At 42.1% G+C, this 18163-nt stretch overlaps 1 protein-coding gene across 15 annotated transcripts in view; it reads left to right on the top strand.

Moving 5' to 3' along the window:
• The window catches only part of rap1gapa (RAP1 GTPase activating protein a), a 56337-nt gene that overhangs the window by 30975 nt on the left and 7199 nt on the right, over positions 1–18163 (top strand). For 6 of the 15 annotated variants that reach the window (XM_058051576.1, XM_058051569.1, XM_058051570.1 and 3 more), the window contains 16 exons: positions 911–1004; positions 5599–5634; positions 7303–7350; positions 7787–7825; positions 8722–8913; positions 10131–10234; positions 10615–10693; positions 10759–10812; positions 10894–10977; positions 12435–12535; positions 12678–12807; positions 14438–14593; positions 15829–15900; positions 15969–16055; positions 16145–16285; positions 16886–17020. In XM_058051576.1, coding sequence (XP_057907559.1) covers positions 5617–5634; positions 7303–7350; positions 7787–7825; positions 8722–8913; positions 10131–10234; positions 10615–10693; positions 10759–10812; positions 10894–10977; positions 12435–12535; positions 12678–12807; positions 14438–14593; positions 15829–15900; positions 15969–16055; positions 16145–16285; positions 16886–17020 — 1440 coding nt within the window. In that variant the 5' untranslated portion in view covers positions 911–1004; positions 5599–5616. The remainder of the gene's footprint in view (positions 1–910; positions 1005–5598; positions 5635–7302; positions 7351–7786; positions 7826–8721; positions 8914–10130; positions 10235–10614; positions 10694–10758; positions 10813–10893; positions 10978–12434; positions 12536–12677; positions 12808–14437; positions 14594–15828; positions 15901–15968; positions 16056–16144; positions 16286–16885; positions 17021–18163) is intronic. The other 9 variants (XM_058051583.1, XM_058051571.1, XM_058051572.1 and 6 more) reach the window with 2 other exon arrangements.

The raw sequence follows: 18163 nt of genomic DNA, 5'->3' as shown, positions 1-18163 counted from the left end.
CAGGACACTAGTTTGAGGCCCCCGCCTTGATATGAAAGTTTAATGTTAGTGCGGCCCGCGCAAGTTTGGTATGGATGCTGTATGGTATCATGTACCCAGAAAAAATTATTACGTTTGATTAATGTTCATGTTAAAGGTGAAATAACTGGTAATAGTTATCCTCCCTATCCGTGTGGAAGTGGTAAGTTTTTGGCTATTTAAGTTTAAAGGAAATAACTTGAAGGCTACCGTTTAGGTCGCTAGCTCTCTAGTTTGCGAGTTAGCATGTGTCTCAAGACCCTGCAGTTGCGCAATATGTTGTAAATAAAAAGAGTATAAATGTGACTATAGTCGTGTTTTGTCATGTCTACAGGGCTCTAATAATGCTTTGTTCATTTTAATCTGAAAAAAAATAATTTGTCTACCCACCAACTATATGTGGTTTCTTAAATTTTTATTATTTGCCGTTTTATTATTATTATTATATTTATTTATTACTGATGGATTGATTTTCTTTATTATTTTGTGCATAAAAATAAAAATGTTTTATCAGAGCTTTTATTGTAGAAAATCGGAATCAAAGCACTGAAAAAGTTTGTATATTTTTCTGTTTTTAATAAATGCGTTTTTTTTTTTTGAAAACCTGATGCGGCCCAGCCTTGCCCAGACCCTAGCTCCAGTGGCCCCCAGGTAAATTGAGTTTGAGACCTGACTTAGAGGAATACTGTATTCGGTATTGTACCGAAACCCTGGACTGGGTCCATGTTCAAATCCAATAACAACATATGAGATCAATAATGAGCCATGTTGACCGCAGGGCTCAAAAAATGTGACCATTTAATCGCCGTCTGGATCCCTGGACCCTTTTCTTGACCTCTTTTCTTGACTCTTTTCTGACCGAATGTTGCCTTGTGTCTCATTCTGACTGTAGGAAACACGATGGGAGTGAGCCAAGAATCTGTGCTCCACTAGAGCCTCCGTTGTTCCAGTCCAAGCTCCCCTACAGTGCGGTGCCATCCCAAAAGGTATTTGGTCCCTGACCTATGTGTGACCTTTATTTGATGTACGTCGCTGATCTTGCCTCAGAATCTCTCTGAATGCACTCAGCTGGTGTCAGTTTTGTGTTTATGTCTGTTTGCTTTCTGCAATCAATATGCAAATTATTTTTTTTATTTTAGCTTGAGTCACTTTTGTTGGGATACGATGCTTTTAAGGACACAATTATGAATAAAATTTTGGCTGAATTATTGAAATTGTCACAGTTCATATCAGATCTATTTCATGGTCAAACAAGTGGTGCATTTCTATCATTAATAACCAGTGACTGGCATGGGAAAAAACGAAAGGGATATTTTTGGAAATCAGAGTGAAAAAGAGCTGAGCTCCTCGGTGATTAAAAGAGGATACAATCTGGCTCCTATTGGATTGGTTTTATAAGGTCCCGCCAACTTTGGAAGGAGGCTTACGCAATGTGACTTGATCTGAAGAGAGCATAGGGAATTGGAATAGAGACGGATTAAGAGAGAATTTGGATCCAGTTGTTCCACATTCCTGATGATGCTGATGCAGTTCATGCCATCTGTAAGGCTCCTGTGACGGTTAATCTCACAAAAAGATTTTGGAAACTTTGGTGTTGCTAAAGATTGACGTTTAACAGCAGTCAGGTCCGAGGTATTTGGCTACTAGAGGTCATGTGGTATTTTTTTGTAATTCACACCCAGTCCTCTTCAGGCCTTCATAAGCATAATATGTAAACCTAATCTGCTGTATTTGGATGGATGGATGGATGGATGGATGGATGGATGGATGCATGGATGGATGGATGGATGGATGGATGGATGCATGGATGGATGGATGGATGGATGGATGGATGGATGGATGCATGGATGGATAGATGGATGGATGCATGGATGGATGGATGGATGGATGGATGCATGGATGGATGGATGGATGCATGGATGGATGGATGGATGCATGGATGGATAGATGGATGGATGCATGGATGGATGGATGGATGGATGCATGGATGGATAGATGGATGGATGCATGGATGGATGGATGGATGGATGGATGGATGGATGCATGGATTGATGGATGGATGGATGCATGGATGCATGGATGGATGGATGGATGGATGCATGGATGCATGGATGCATGGATGGATGAATGGATGGATGAATGGATGGATGAATGGATGGATGATGGACAGAACAGTGATTAATTTGCCAATGTAAAGTGCATAAGTAAACATACGGTACTCCTCATAGTAGTATTGTTTCTTTTTGTTGTTTTGTTTATTAATGGTATTACAATGGGACATTTTTTTTGTGCAGAACAGTCGTCTACCAAATTCACGGCTTCATAGTTTTTCAAAAATATACTAATAAATCAGCTGTTTTGGGGTTGAATATGGCATGACAGAAACCCACTCCAAGCTAAAACTCGAGTCCGAACACCCGCCACTTCCTGTCTGCCTACCACTCAGCTCCCCCATTTTATCAACACTCACGAGAAAGAGACTTATTTATGTCTTAGTTACTCTGATTATGTCTATTATACAAGCGACGCAGTGAATGAATGAATAAATGAATTAATAAATGTCTACTATAATATATAAAGTTGGCTATAGGGGTGTTATTTCATTTATAGAGGGCTCTAATAATGTTTAAAAGCATTTTTCAAAGGTCGTACCAGGGGTGCTGCCAGGAATTCTGGGCCCCATGAAAAAGAATCACATTGGGTCCACCTTCAAATCTATTTTTATAACACTTGACTCTAACCTAATGGCGTAATTTTCAAAATAAAAGAGCAGACAAATAACAACAACAAAATTCTTAGTTCCTTCCCCTATGGAGATGACAACGGAAACCATTACATTCCAATGACTATATGGGATAGTATGTGAAATATTTCATTCTATTTTGCTATTGTTGACAGAACAGAAGGCACATTTGGCGTCTGCTTCACTTGCGTTTCCTGCTGTCTCCCTGTCCGGGGGCACTGTTAGTCCCATTCAAACACATTAGTGAGCATATGCCATTTTGATCATCGGTCATTTAGGCAGATATATACGTACTTGAGCCCTATGAATTCTGCCTAACAACAAGTGACCATACACCTGTGACATGATTTGGAAAAACAATCAGAGCCTTAGCCTGTTGATGCTGAGTAAAATGAATCAGTGTAATCTTTATTATTATTATGGAGAAGTTGGAAATAAACACAGCACATTAGACAATAATATTTTTGGCTTTACTGTACTGTCACACCTAAACTGCTGGCATAGAGCGACCATATATTAAGCAGGATTTTAAACCTTGTCTGCTTTTACAGCTCGGTAGGGGATCGTATGGGAGGTTTTATGATAGTAGAAGAGCTCCACCCCTGGAACAGATAGGATGTTAGTGCTTAACTTAACAGTGGTGCGGCTCACCAGAGGAACTGGATTTATTTCTGTGCACCTCCATCTTCTATGTCACCTCGTTTTCTTGCAATACGAGATTGTTTCGGAGCTAATTTGACACATTAGTATGTACACAGTCATGAACACAGGGAAATATGGTTATGATCTCAGAGAGCGTTTGATGCAGTTCAGTTAAAGTCTACTGAGCTGAGGCATCTTTTGGAATTTTTGAAAAAAAATGGCTAAAAACGACGGTGTCACTGCTGGAATGGTGACAAGGTCTCACTGGAACAAACCCAGAATTGTAAGTACTGTATCTTTATTTCCAAACATGCTGCACAGATAGTTAAATTCATTGTTTATACCGTCAATAATAGGCAATCTGGAGACAAATCTACAGTAAATGATACACTTTAGGGTTCCAGTCCTAAAGTAAGGTGAAGTTCTGTAGCCCTAATCACTGGTCCATGTGTTTCAGCATGTATTTACCTTTAGGGTTTGGGGCAGACTATTGTTTGCAGATGGTGGAGGACTTTAGGTGTACTCACATTGAAAGCTAACACACAATCACTCTGTACACAGACATTTTTACTGGTTCAGCTGACCTGCTTTCACTACGCATGGACTGTTGGAGCTTAGACTAGTAATTGGATAGTAATTGGTATTTGACTGGTACTGCATTGAAGAGTTGCTGATAGTACTTGTTTAGCAAAAATCATGGATAAGATAGAGATGTAAATGTAAGTGTGACCTTATATATTGACTGGTAACTATACTTCCTGGAACTAAAAGGTTCCAGTGTGTTTCCACCACACCTAAAAGTTGAAGGTAATTCATTCACATTTTGCTGATGACGTAATGGGAGTGGTATATTACTATGTGGATGCCATTTAAATAAACAGACAATATTATGACATGAGGCTTGTAAAACTGACTTAAACATGATGGCTGCAGGTGTGTTCCACTAATCAGTGCCCCGGTTGCATTATCCACATTTTTTTGGAGGTACACGTCAAGCACCGCCAGAGGCTTTGGGGGGGGGGGCGGGTGCTGGAGCCTATCCCAGCTGTCTTTGCCCAATTGGTCGCCAGCCAATCACAGGGCACATATAGACAAACAACCATTCACACTCACATTCATACCTATGGACAATTTGGAGTCGGCAATTAACCTAGCATGTTTTTGGAATGTGGGAGGAAACCGGAGTACCCGGAGAAAACCCACGCATGCACGGGGAGAACATGCAAACTCCACACAGAGATGGCCGAATGGGGAATCAAGCCCTGGTCCTCCTAGCTGTGAGGTCTGCGCGCTGTAGCATAATGAATCGTTAATACTTAAAGTACCCAGTAACAATATGCAAAGTAAAGACGTTTTGTGTACCTCTTAACGGTAGTTTACGGTAGTGATGTCATCATCCAGCGCCGCCTGTCTACGAAGGTCAAAACACATATGTACATGTATACAGTATTCTAGCTAGTTGCTATATAATATCCCTCATCATTACATTATAATGAAAGAAAAGAAGTTATTATGAGCTAGCTACCAATACACTTAATTGGGACCCACCTATTTCAACTACAAAGTCCTAAAAAAACCCTCTAACAGCGTTTCATCGTTTGATGTACATGCTGTGATCATGCATTAACAAGTACATTGAAGATAACATGTAATACTTACCAAAATATAAATACACTTGCACAGTGGCACGAGAGCAGCATCAAGCATTCTGTATATATGGCTGGCATCAGTGTGCTAAAGTACGACACCCCTCTCAATACGTTGCAGTATGCAACTTATTAATGCAGTATGCAACTATTAATGCAGTATGCAACTTATTAATGCAGTATGCAACTATTAATGCAGTATGCAACTATTAATGCAGTATGCATTTCAGGCAAGACAGCGGGCACGATAATGCATCAGTCACTGACCGTGTTTTTTTTTTGTCTGCTTGCATCAGCTGCTGATATAAAGTCAGTTGGAAAACTAATTGCCCGCGTGTCCGTACATAAAAATTACATCCCAAACTTAAATTAGTTAGTCCTAGTTCCCATTACTCGATGCTCGTTGTGCAACCCTACTTGCGACACAGTGGTCTTCAGCTGACCAGCCTATTCCCATAAGATGGCCTAAGTAGCTAAGATTCAGGGTCAAATCACTGAGAATCATTCAATCAGATATCTCAACGTTTTCTCTCATTCTCCTCCCTCCAGACTGCAGATTTATTTGAAATGATTGAAAAGATGCAGGTAAGGGGATGCGTCCATCGCATTTTGTTAAATTACCCAAGCGACTAACACAGTGACAGCATGCATTGTTTCTAATCCTGTCGCAATTTAGGTTGTTTCAAAGGCAGATGCTGCTCTTTATTAACATTCTGTTTGTAAGTCTGCAGTAAGCTTTTTTATCTCACCTCGCAAATGCTGCTATGATCTTGGACGGTTTGTTTTAATCAGACAATCCGGTACATGAAAAGCAACAATGACAAGAGAGTTTATCTATTTTTGGCAATTAGTTATTGATCAAAATAATGGAATAAGCCCATTTAGTTGTTGTTGTTGTGTGTGTGTGTGTGTGTCAGCCACAACATATTGCAGTTGCACAATATTATGAAATCAAAAAAAGTGATATCACATATTCATTCATTCATTTTCTACTGCTTTTCCTCACGAGGGTCGCGGGGGTACTGGAGCCTATCCCAGCTGTCTTGGGGTTGTACACCCTGGACTGGTCGGCAGCCAATCACAGGGCACATATAGACAAACAACCATTCACACTCACATTCATACCTATGGACAATTTGGAGTCGCCAATTAACCTAGCATGTTTTTGGAATGTGGGAGGAAACCGGAGTACCCGGAAAAAACCCACGCATGCACGGGGAGAACATGCAAACCACACAGAGATGGCCGAGGTTGGGGAAAGACAAAATAAGAAGCCAAAAAGTTACCACTTCCACACAAAATAGGAGGCGAACTCATTCATTCATTCATCCATTTTCTACCGCTTATTCTCACAAGGTTCGCGGGGGGTGCTGGAGCCTATCCCAGCTGTCTTGGGGCGAGAGGCGGGGTGTACACCCTGGACTGGTCGCCAGCCAATCACAGGGCACATATAGACAAACAACCATTCACACTCACATTCATACCTATGGACAATTTGGAGTCACCAATTAACCTAGCATGTTTTTGGAATGTGGGAGGAAACCGGAGTACCCGGAAAAAACCCACACATGCACGGGGAGAACATGCAAACTTCACACAGAAATGGCCGAGGGTGGAATTGAACCCTGGCCTCCTAGCTGTGAGGTCTGCGCGCTAACCACTCGATTGCCGTGCAGCCCCCTGATATCACATATTATTTTACAAAAATAATATGACTCAGTTATAGGGAGACGGCACGTTTATTATTGTGGTTGTAATTTGGACTGGTGTTTCTCATTTCATTAGTACTTTGTCATGGGGATCATCCAATATTTGATGTTTTTTGGTTGAAAGGTTTGCACAACTCTAGTCTAAATTAAGCATTATTTGTAATCTTCCTGATTTTTCTATGGCATTCCTGCTTTATTCCGTGTCACACATGCAACAGATGCTTCTCTGCAGAGGCGTCACTTATCCCTGCATCTTTTTAATCCCCTTGGCCTCATTGAGAACACTTCCTCTATGTCCTAACACACCGTTCTGTCACCCAAACATTTGCTATTAAACTATCTCTCTCGCTGTTTGTATGCTTCTATAACCCGTATGTCTATCTCTGATTTGGCTTTGTTGCCTGCTGTGCATCATTGAGGAAAAAACACCTTGTCATTTTTTTTCCCAGTATTATACTCTGTCTGAATTCTGGTTGATAAATGACTGCCGCTTCTCCTTTCTCTCCCTCTGTTTATTTTCTTAATCTTGCCTCTCCTCTCACAGGGGAACAGGATGGATGAGCAGAGATGTACCTTACCACCTCCACTCAAGGTATGACTCTGCATCTCGACAACACAATATTAATCATACTATGTCTCGTCCTTTTCATAATATTAAGTCATTTATCTATCAATTCTTCCCATTAATCACCCAATACAAATACTACTAACTATCATTTTTACCATATATTGAATTCTTTTCAGTAATACACCAAAAAACTGTTTAAAAAATGGTGACGATGTAATGGTTCACGTTTCTGCCTTTCATGGCAGTGCGCCCAGGGTTTGATTCCCTGCAAGGAATGTGCCAGGAAAGACATCCGGCATAAAAACTAAGCCAAAACTATTCATGTGATGACTCCTGAAAGGGAAAAGCTGAAAGTGAATGAATAATTCATTCACAATTTAGTTGTGTTCTTCTCAATGAATGTTGATCTCAATATGAATTTTTGATGACAAACCAAAGCTTTGTTTTCTATTTGTTTCAGACGGAGGAGGACTACATTCCCTACCCAAGTGTCCATGAGGTAGGATGCCGCACTTTTTACCCCCGGTCTCATTCTTTGTGTTATACAGCCATGCCTCTTCACTTTGTAGTTCAAATTTAGCATCTATTTAAAAATTATTATATTATATTATATTATATTATATTATATTATATTATATTATATTATATTATATTATATTATATTATATTATATTATATTATATTATATTATATTATATTATATTATATTATATTATATTATATTATATTATATTATATTATATTATATTATATTATATTATATTATATTATATTATATTATATTATATTATATTATATTATATTATATTCATAAATTATCACTGTTTTTTGGTTGAATATGGCTTATTATTAATTTAAAATATGCACATATAAGCTAATTTTGAGCATTTAAAAAATTATATTTGCTATCGAAAACTCACCAGACTCCTTAAAATGTTTGTTCTTCAAATGCCATATTAAAATTGAAGCCCTGCGAGATACTTTTCATGGCGAGTGTTGGTAGTTAACTGGAGGAGCATGCTACCCAAGATGTCAGAGCAAGACTGGACTAGTACGAGCCACAGGTGATTGGCTTTGTAATTTGTGATTGGCATTTGAAAGGCATTTATTGACATATTTTCACAGAAATCATCCAATAGTGTGGGCTAATATGTCTTATTAATGTTACAAAGAACTTATTTTTAAGATCATAAACATGTTTTCTACACTGTAACATAATCAATTGATAAATAAAAAAACATAAATGGCAGAAATCTACCTAACGGTCGGGTCTGGAACCAAAGAATTGCATTAAACGAGGCATTGCTGTATGTTTATGTATTCTTATTCTGATTATAGTAACAATAACCTTAGTCTTTTATCTAATGTTTGTTTTTTTGTTTTGCATTTTGGAAGGTTTTGGGTAGGAAAAGACCCTTTCCTCTTATCCTTCTGCCACAATTTGGAGGTTACTGGATTGAGGGAACAAATCATGAGCTGAGCGACACACTGGACTGGGAGGAGCTGCAGACTTTGTCCCCAGACACCCGCACAAAGCTGGAATGTAACACAACGGCAATGCTCTACCGTAAACACTTCCTCACAAAGGTTAGTCACCTGCGCGCCATCCAAATTGAGAGCGTTATGTCATCACTTTGACATTTTCCATATCATCAGACCAGAGCGAGAGACCACGGTCTAATCACATTAACCAACAGTATATAATAAACGCCATGTTGATGGTTGGAAATAGTAGTCTCTGTCAGTGATCACCTAATTGCACACCAGGACACCAAGTCACTAAAGTCAGTGAGGTTGCCCCTATGTACAGTAACACCCTCACCTCCTGCATACATTAACATAACAACCCTCATGGCGGATTTCAGAATGAACTTTATCACTATCACTTTATGTTCATTAAACTAATCTAATGAAGAATCAATTGTCTTGCAGCAATTGATCGGGGGGTGAAACAAAAAACGATGAACAATAAAAATGTTGCAGAAAATGTGTGTGTACGTGTATATGAATTATGTAGCCCATCCATCAGTTGATTTTCTATGCTGCTTAATCATTATTGGGGTCGCGGGGGGCATGCTGGAGCCTATCCCAGCTTACTTCGGGTGAGAGGCGGGGTATAGACAAACAACCATTCACACTCACATTTATACCTATGGACAATTTAGTCTTGCCAATGCATGTTTTTCATGCATAGTGGAGGTGACCAGGATGGATAGGATCAGGAACGAGTACATCATATGCACATTACATGTTATAGGCCTTGGAGAGGCCAGACTGAGATGGTTCCGACATGTCCAGAGAGATAATGAATATTAGAAAGATGCTGCGTTTAGAGCTGCCAGGTAGGAGGCGTAGAGGAAGACCAAAGAGGAGGTTTATGGATATAGTGAAGGAGGACATGAGGGTAGTTCCTGTGGCGACCCCTTGAAGGGAAAATCCAAAAGAGAAAGAAAGAAGAAGTAGGAGAAAATGCAAACTCCACACAGAGATGCCCAATGGAGATTCGACCTTTCATAGACGAGTGGTTCTCAATTATTTTCTGTCACGCCCAGTAAACAGAAATTTGTTCACGCACACACATATTTGAAATACTACTGAGAACTTGTTATATTAATGTATTAATCGTTACAAACCACTGTATGAGTTGCTGGTACCAGCATTGTTCAAGCAGGAATCAAGACACTACCAATCTAGTAGATCCCCCTGTCACCTCATGGTGCCCCCCATGTGTCCCCACCCCACTGTTTGAGAAGCACTGACATAGACAGTGTAGTAATTGCCGTATCTTTGCACTGTGCCCCCAGGAACACTTTAATTACTATTCATCGGACAGCGCCCTCGGACATCTGGTGTTCTCTTTAAAGTACGATGTGATTGGTGACCAGGAGCATCTGCGGCTAATGCTTAGGTAACACTCCTCAATATGCACACATGCTGCAGAAAAACCATTGAATCTGGTTTCAGAACAGCGGAGGTAGATGCAGAATTAGCTGCTAAAATGTCCACCATTGAGTGCACAGATGCATTCTCTTAACGGTGGGAGTGTTATCTCAAGAGTCATATAGCTAGAGAGAGCGTTAACAACACATTTCCACAGCAGGGCAACAGATGGACTATTAAGGCCAGTGAGTGGGTGGGGATGGAGCACGGGAGGCAGCGAGAGGGGAAGGGGTGGGGAAGTTTGATAATGGCCTGTACCGGATCATCTCTTTCCTGTCTGATTGGTTCTGAGAAATATTACATCATTTTATATGACAAGAATGCTTGATTGTTTTATGACTTGACCAGGACTAAACAAAAGACCTACCATGATGTGATCCCCATCTCCTGCCTGACTGAGTTTCCCAATGTGGTCCAAATGGCCAAGGTGAGTTTTCAAGGCTGATGTTGTAGCATAACAACATATCTGACATTTTCTGTTTATATTCCTAGCTCGTCTATGAGGAAGTCAACGTTGACCGCTTCTTTCCTGTTCTTTATCCAAAAGTACGTTTCTTTTTGGAATAGTTTTCCATGTTGTTTATTCCTTTGCCGTCTCACACCCGTTTTGATGCTGTTTTCTTTAAGGCCTCAAGACTCATTGTGACCTTCGATGAGCACGTCATTAGCAACAACTTCAAGTTTGGGGTCATTTATCAGAAGTTTGGCCAGGTGAGTGTGTATAATTATCATCGCATTGTACATTCTAACTTTGTATTTCCACCAAAAACAGTAAGTCCTTCTGTCAGCGCATCTGCTTACGATAATTACACCTTAATAACCGCTTATTTACTTTCATTCATTCATTCATTTTCTACCGCTTTTTCCTCACGATGGGTGCTGGAGCCTATCCCAGCTGTCTTTGGGCGAGAGGCGGGGTACACCCTGGACTGGTAGCCAGCCAATCACAGGGCACATATAGACAAACAACCATTCACACTCACATTCATACCTATGGACAATTTGGAGTCGCCAATTAACCTAGCATGTTTTTGGAATGTGGGAGGAAACCGGAGTACCCGGAGAAAACCCACGCATGCACGGGGAGAACATGCAAACTCCACACAGAGATGGCCGAGGGTGGGGAAAGACAAAATAAGAAGCCAAAAAGTTACCACTTCCACACAAAGTAGGAGGAGAACTCATTCATTCATTCATCCATTTTCTACCGCTTATCCTCATGAGGGTCGCGGGGGTGCTGGAGAATTGAACCCTGGTCTCCTCGCTGTGAGGTCTGCGCGCTAACCACTCGACCGCCGTGCCGCCCCCTTATTTACTTATTTATCCTTATTTACATGGGGTTGGTGGTAACTTTAGCTGGTACTTGCAGAGGTTTGAGCACATGAGTAAGAAACACATCGGGCTCTAATTTCGTAGACCAAATTCCATGAGCAGCGCATTCTGGCGCAGCGGCGCGCACCCACGCTTCCGTCCCTCCCGCCGGCGCAAGTGGCAAAGAGGCCACTACAGACTTCTCCGAACACGCATGCACGGGGAGAACATGCAAACTCCACACAGAGATGGCAGAGGATGGAATTGAACCCTGGTCTCCTCGCTGTGAGGTCTGCGTGCTAACCACTCGACCACCGTGCCGCCCCCTTATTTACTTATTTATCCTTATTTACATGGGGTTGGTGCTAACTTGAGCACATGAGTAAGAAACACATTGGTCTCAAATTTCGTAGACCAAATTCCATTCAGTCTGGCGCAGCACCGCGCACCCACGCTTCCGTCCCTCCCGCCGGCGCAAGTGGCAAAGAGGCCACTACAGACTTCTCTGAACACGCATGCACAGGGAGAACATGCAAACTCTACACAGAGATGGCCGAGGGTGGAATTGAACCCTGGTCTCCTCGACCGCCGTGCCGCCCCCTTTATTTACTTATTTATCCTTATTTACATGGGGTTGGTGCTAACTTGAGCACATGAGTAAGAAACCCATTGGGCTCAAATTTCGTAGACCAAATTCCATTCAGTCTGGCGCAGCGCCGCGCACCCACGCTTCCGTCCCTCCCGCCGGCAGAAGCGGCAAAGAGGCCGCTACAGACTTCTCCAAAAGCAATCTAATGTGCTTACAGTGTATGTGTAAACATTAAATAGACATATTAGCTCGTGTTTCTTTGTTGCAGACTTCAGAGGAAGAGTTATTTGGCAACAGCCAAGAGAGTCCTGCCTTTGTAGAATTCCTTGAGTTCCTTGGAGAGAAAATTGAGCTCCACAACTTTAAAGGGTAAATATCCAACATTGATTTGACACTAATTACACACTGTACTGCCATGATGTGTTATATGCTTACTAGCAAGAGTGATGCTGCAGTGATGGCAGCTGAGAAGCTGTGTGTGTGTGTGTGTGTGTGTGTGTGTGTGTGCTAGTTTCCGTGGAGGATTGGATGTGACTCACGGCCAGACTGGCACAGAATCTGTCTTCTGCAACTACCGCAACAAAGAGGTCATGTTCCATGTGTCCACAAAGCTGCCTTACACCGAGGGGGACACCCAGCAGGTACTGTAACACTATACTGTAGCGGATGTACCATTACATGGTGCAGCATTTTGCACCTATTGTGTCAAACTACAGACTTATGTCTGCCAAACACACACACACACACATATGTCCTCTATCTGAAATTAATTTACACAAACATGAATCAGCTCCAACTGTGATGCTTTGCACAAACAGGAGGTAAAGTGTGTATTTGGCAGAAATACATGATGCATGGTGCTTATTTCTGAGGGGAAGCAGCCCTCCCTACTGGTGTGTTTCAGAACCCGTCTCTGCTGTGAGACTGGAACATTCATTCATTTATTCATTTTCTACCGCTTATCCTCACGAGGGTCGCGGGGCATGGTGGAGCCTATTCCAGCTGTCCTCGGGTGAGAGGTGGGGTACACCCTGGACTGGTCGAGACTGGAACAATGATTACAAAAAGTAATTTATATGGATGCATGATAGTTTCTTTCCAAGTCCATATCGATACTGACAACTTCCTGCTTCTTCTTCTTAATTTATTTCAGACATGCATACTATGTTACATTATTGTTTCTCACATATACACTTACAATACAATACACTTACAGTATCTATTTATATACATACACACACATAACACCTCATTACTACACATGTCTGAAAAGGAGCAGGAAGAAGCAAAGCTTATTAAATCCTACCCCTTCTCCACGCCAAAGCAGTTACCAATTCAATAAGTGATTTTTTCCACACATATAATCACAGAATCTTACATAAGACAAAACAACAAAAGAAGAGTGGGAACATCGGACACCCCAGCAAAACCCCAGGACATTGCCGAAGCACACCACCACCAACCCTGCCAGCCAACCCACTTGGCCCCGACCACCCCCAGCCCCTGAGTGCATCCACCTAGTGCCCAGCACCCCAGCAGTCCCTTATGTGTGATCCCTGGGCCTACATTTGGATGGATTGTTTGTTCTGTTATTCAACTTATTATTCTTCCTCGTGCCACCGACATGTCACTGGCATGTCGTCAACGTGACACCCGATGTCCAACCATCACTTTACCTCATTATTGCGAGGCCACACGGAATGCTGCCATAAGAAGCACCCACCATGCCCAGGCGCCCTAAGCGTCTCAAGACTGATACTATAATTTTTTATATACCTCAATGTCCGGTGCATAAACCGCTACTTTTTTCTTAAACTTGAACCGGCGGTTTATACAGCATTGCGGCTAATTTATGGCTATGATCTAATCTCATGAATGCTTTACTTGTACGGCTACTAATCATTTAAATTCTGTAAAAACAGTATAGCTCTATCTTAGGCAGGGGCCAACCATAAGCTGTAAGTGAAGTCACAACAAGCTTATCAACCCTGGAAGTATGACTCATGGTGCCCATAGGTATGAATGTGAGTGTGAATGGTTGTTTGTCTATATGTGCTCTGTGATTGGCTGGAGACCAGTCCAGGGTGTAACCCGCCTCATCCCAGTCAGCTGGGATAGGCTCCAGCATACCCATGCTACCATAGTGAAGATACAATTGAGTAGTCTACTGCCTAAGACTAAACCCTGTCTGCAAACAGAGTGTGTTTCTTTCATCCCACATTCGTCACATTCAATGATATCCTTTTCCTGTGTATTTCTTTTCATGTATAGTTGCAGAGAAAGAGGCACATAGGGAATGACATTGTGGCCATTGTATTCCAAGAAGAAAATACTCCCTTTGTGCCAGATATGATCGCCTCCAACTTCCTGCATGCCTACATTGTGGTCCAAGTGGTGGATCCCTGTTCTGACAATGTCTTCTATAAGGTAAACAGCCTTCGTCAAATACAGCATCAATCAGCGGCGTCCAAATTACATCCGTCTGGGCTCATATAAGAATATTACAGAGTAAACAAAGACAAACACAATATTTTGTAAGGTTTTAAATAAATAAAAGAATTCTAATCAATAATAATGTTAAGACGAATCTAGAGGGTCCCTTTGTGACCTACTAGAGCAGGGTTCTCAAACACGCAGCCCGCGGGCCAAATGTGGCCCGCAGGACACTAGTTTGAGGCCCCTGCCTAGATATGAAAGTTTAATGTTAGTGCAGCCCGCGCAAGTTTGATATGGATGCTGTATGGTATCATGTACCCAGAAAAAATTATTACGTTTGATTAATGTTCATGTTAAAGGTTAAATAACTGTTAATAGTTATCCTCCCTATCCATGTGGAAGTGGTAAGTTTTTAGTTATTTAAGTTTTAAGGGTAATAACTTGAAGGCTACTGTTTAGGTCGCTAGCTCTCTAGTTTGCGAGTTAGCATGTGTCTCAAGACCCTGCAGTTGCGCAATATGTTGTAAATAAAAAGAGTATAAATGTGACTATAGTCGTGTTTTGTCATGTCTACAGGGCTCTAATAATGCTTTGTTCATTTTAATCTGAAAAAAATAATTTGTCTACCCACCAACTATATGTGGTTTCTTAAGTTTTTATTATTTGGTGATTTATTATTATTATTTTTGTTTGTTTTTTTTTGAAAACTTGATGCGGCCCAGCCTCGCCCAGACCCTAGCTCCAGTGGCCCCCAAGTAAATTGAGTTTGAGACCTTTGTACTAGAGTATATACTACTAATACTGTAGTACTAATGAATAATAATGAGAAGAATAAACCATTTCAAGCTGACATGTAGGCCGTTTCCACTTTAAATGTATTTAAGACCTTGGCACATCTTGACCCACATTGGACTGATATTAGCGAGTCTTTTAATGATTTAAAATTGAGGAATCATATCATGGTGCGTACCTGCCAACCTTCGCATTGCCACCAGGAAACTAGATCGCCCCCTTCTTTCCCAGTGACCTCCTATCTTAATAGTTTCCTGTATTTTTCCCATATTTTTTTCACATTTTATTGAATATTTCTTTTATATTCAAATGCAAATGTCGGCCTGACTTAAGGGCTCAACACCCTCAAGTTTTTCTGTCCATGCATGGAAAAATATAGATACCTCTGGTATTAAGAAATGCTCTTTCAGCCTCATATCTTTGTGTACTCTCAGGTGTCAGTGACAGCACGGGATGACGTACCATTCTTCGGCCCCGCCCTTCCAAATCCAGCCATCTTCAAAAAAGTATGTTATAGATCAGACCTTTTTGAATTGGATTCCACCTTTTGTTTGATGACCGTTTTCATTTCCAGGGTCGTGAATTCCATGAATTCCTTTTCACTAAACTCATCAATGCAGAATATTCATGTTATAAGGCTGAAAAGTTTTCCAAATTAGAGGTGGGTCTGTGAAAGAATAAAAATGAAAATATTGTTGAATTATTCCCGATTCTGAGTAATTTACGTGTTTGTGTGTATGTATGAGTTAGGAGCGAACGCGGTCGGCCTTGTTAGAAACACTGTACGAGGAGCTCCATGTGAACAGCCAGGCCATGATGGGCGTTGGCGGAGACGACGACAAGCTGGAGAACGGCAGCGGAGGAGGAGGGGGCTTCTTCGAGTCCTTTAAGGTAACTGGCATGGCAGCAGCAGAGGCAGAGGCGTCCATGATGTACGGCCTCACTTCCTTTAAAGTGGTCTGCCTCTGTTGCTGGATAGTAAAGGAATAGTTTGGCTTCCTTCTTGTGGCTTTTTTAAAAGGTCTCGTTGTCATGATAAGGGCTTCAGTTGTTACGTCTGTTCTGCTGCAAGCACGCCATTCTCAGCTTCACGGCTTTTTGCTCACCTGCTTTGGATCTGCTCCATGCTGCTGTACTCGTGATATGCTTTTCAATTTTCACCCTCAGATACGCCTCCTTCGCCACTCTGTGCCCGCAAATAGGGTTTTTTTTCTGCTGGCGCTGTTTATGAAAATGTGGCCAAAGTGCCGCCTTCCCCTTGCTTCCTTTACAACCTTCACTAAATGTAATGAGTCATGTGTGCCACCTCCGGGCATTTAAGCATAGCTGTTGCTTCCTTGTCTGTCAGGATTAACGCCAGGCCAGTGCTTTCTGCCGGTCGTGTTCAGGGTCAGCCCCGAGGCTCCCCGTTGTCTAGCAGCGATGCGGAGGGGCCTTAAGGGTCTTCATCGCCATCTGAATGTATCTCCTCCTCCTCGTCTCTCTCCGTAGCGGGTGATACGCAGCAGGAGCCAGTCTATGGATGCCATGGGTCTTACTTTCAAGAAACCGCACACAGTGTCCACTAGCCTCAGCAGCAACTTTAACCACAGCACTCGCGCAGAGAGCCCCAAATTCCCAGGGATAGTAAGTACGGACCCACTCCTGGCCTTTGGGGGGGGGAGACACGCCTCGGCCCCCCCCCCCTTCCTGCTCCCATCGAACTACAAAAGCGTATGCCTTCCCTACTCACTTGCTTGCTGCACTAACGTCTCACAGAGAAGCGTGATACATTTGCTTTTCCTTGAAGCTGTGTGCCTGGGTCTTGCAAGGGTTGCACATCACAAGCCCGAGTGACTTGACACTCACAGAAACGAAGACTTGTAAAGCCACGAAGCACTGCCGTTAAAGGAGGTCCTGAGAGTTTTCTTACACTTACGTCCCAATGAATACTAGTGCTCGATGTTTGTGTATATGTATTATCGTTTTAATAAGTAAAAATCAGGATGTGCCTACTGTACTTTATTTTATACTATATGGACAAAAGTATGGGACACCTATTTTATTCTTCTTCTGGTCGACCAGAATCAAGGCTATTTATAGAACAACAAGGATATGTTCAAAGGCATATGTTTTGTGTGTAGGTGACATTTTTTTTAAATTGTTCCTCATCAATAGAAAGTGAATACTGTATTGGTTTTAAATGGTAAGGATGAATGAAATTCATTCATTAATTGTATTCATTATTAGGAGGGCGGCACGGCGGTCGAGTGGTTAGCGCGCAGACCTCACAGCTCGGAGACCAGGGTTCAATTCCACCCTGGGCCATCTCTGTGTGGAGTTTGCATGTTCTCCCCGTGCATGCGTGGGTTTTCTCCGGGTACTCCGGTTTCCTTCCACATTCCAAAAACATGCTAGGTTAATTGGCGACTCCAAATTGTCCATAGGTATGAATGTGAGTGTGAATGGTTGTTTGTCTATATGTGCCCTGTGATTGGCTGGTGACCAGTCCAGGGTGTACCCCGCCTCTCGCCCGAAGTCAGCTGGGATAGGCTCCAGCACACCCGCGACCCCTGTGAGGAAAAAGCGGTAGAAAATTAATGAATTGTATTCATTATTTTTATTAGGAGGGCGGCACGGCGGTCGAGTGGTTAGCGCGCAGACCTCACAGCTAGGAGACCAGGGTTCAATTCCAAACTCGGCCATCTCTGTGTGGAGTTTGCATGTTCTCCCCGTGCACGCGTGGGTTTTCTCCGGGTACTCCGGTTTCCTCCCACATTCCAAAAACAT

The sequence above is a fragment of the Doryrhamphus excisus genome, chromosome 16, assembly GCF_030265055.1.
Source record: "Doryrhamphus excisus isolate RoL2022-K1 chromosome 16, RoL_Dexc_1.0, whole genome shotgun sequence".
Lineage (NCBI taxonomy): Eukaryota > Metazoa > Chordata > Actinopteri > Syngnathiformes > Syngnathidae > Doryrhamphus > Doryrhamphus excisus.
The sequence above is the reverse complement of the archived record's forward strand: the minus strand, read 5'-3'. Positions and strand labels throughout refer to the sequence as shown.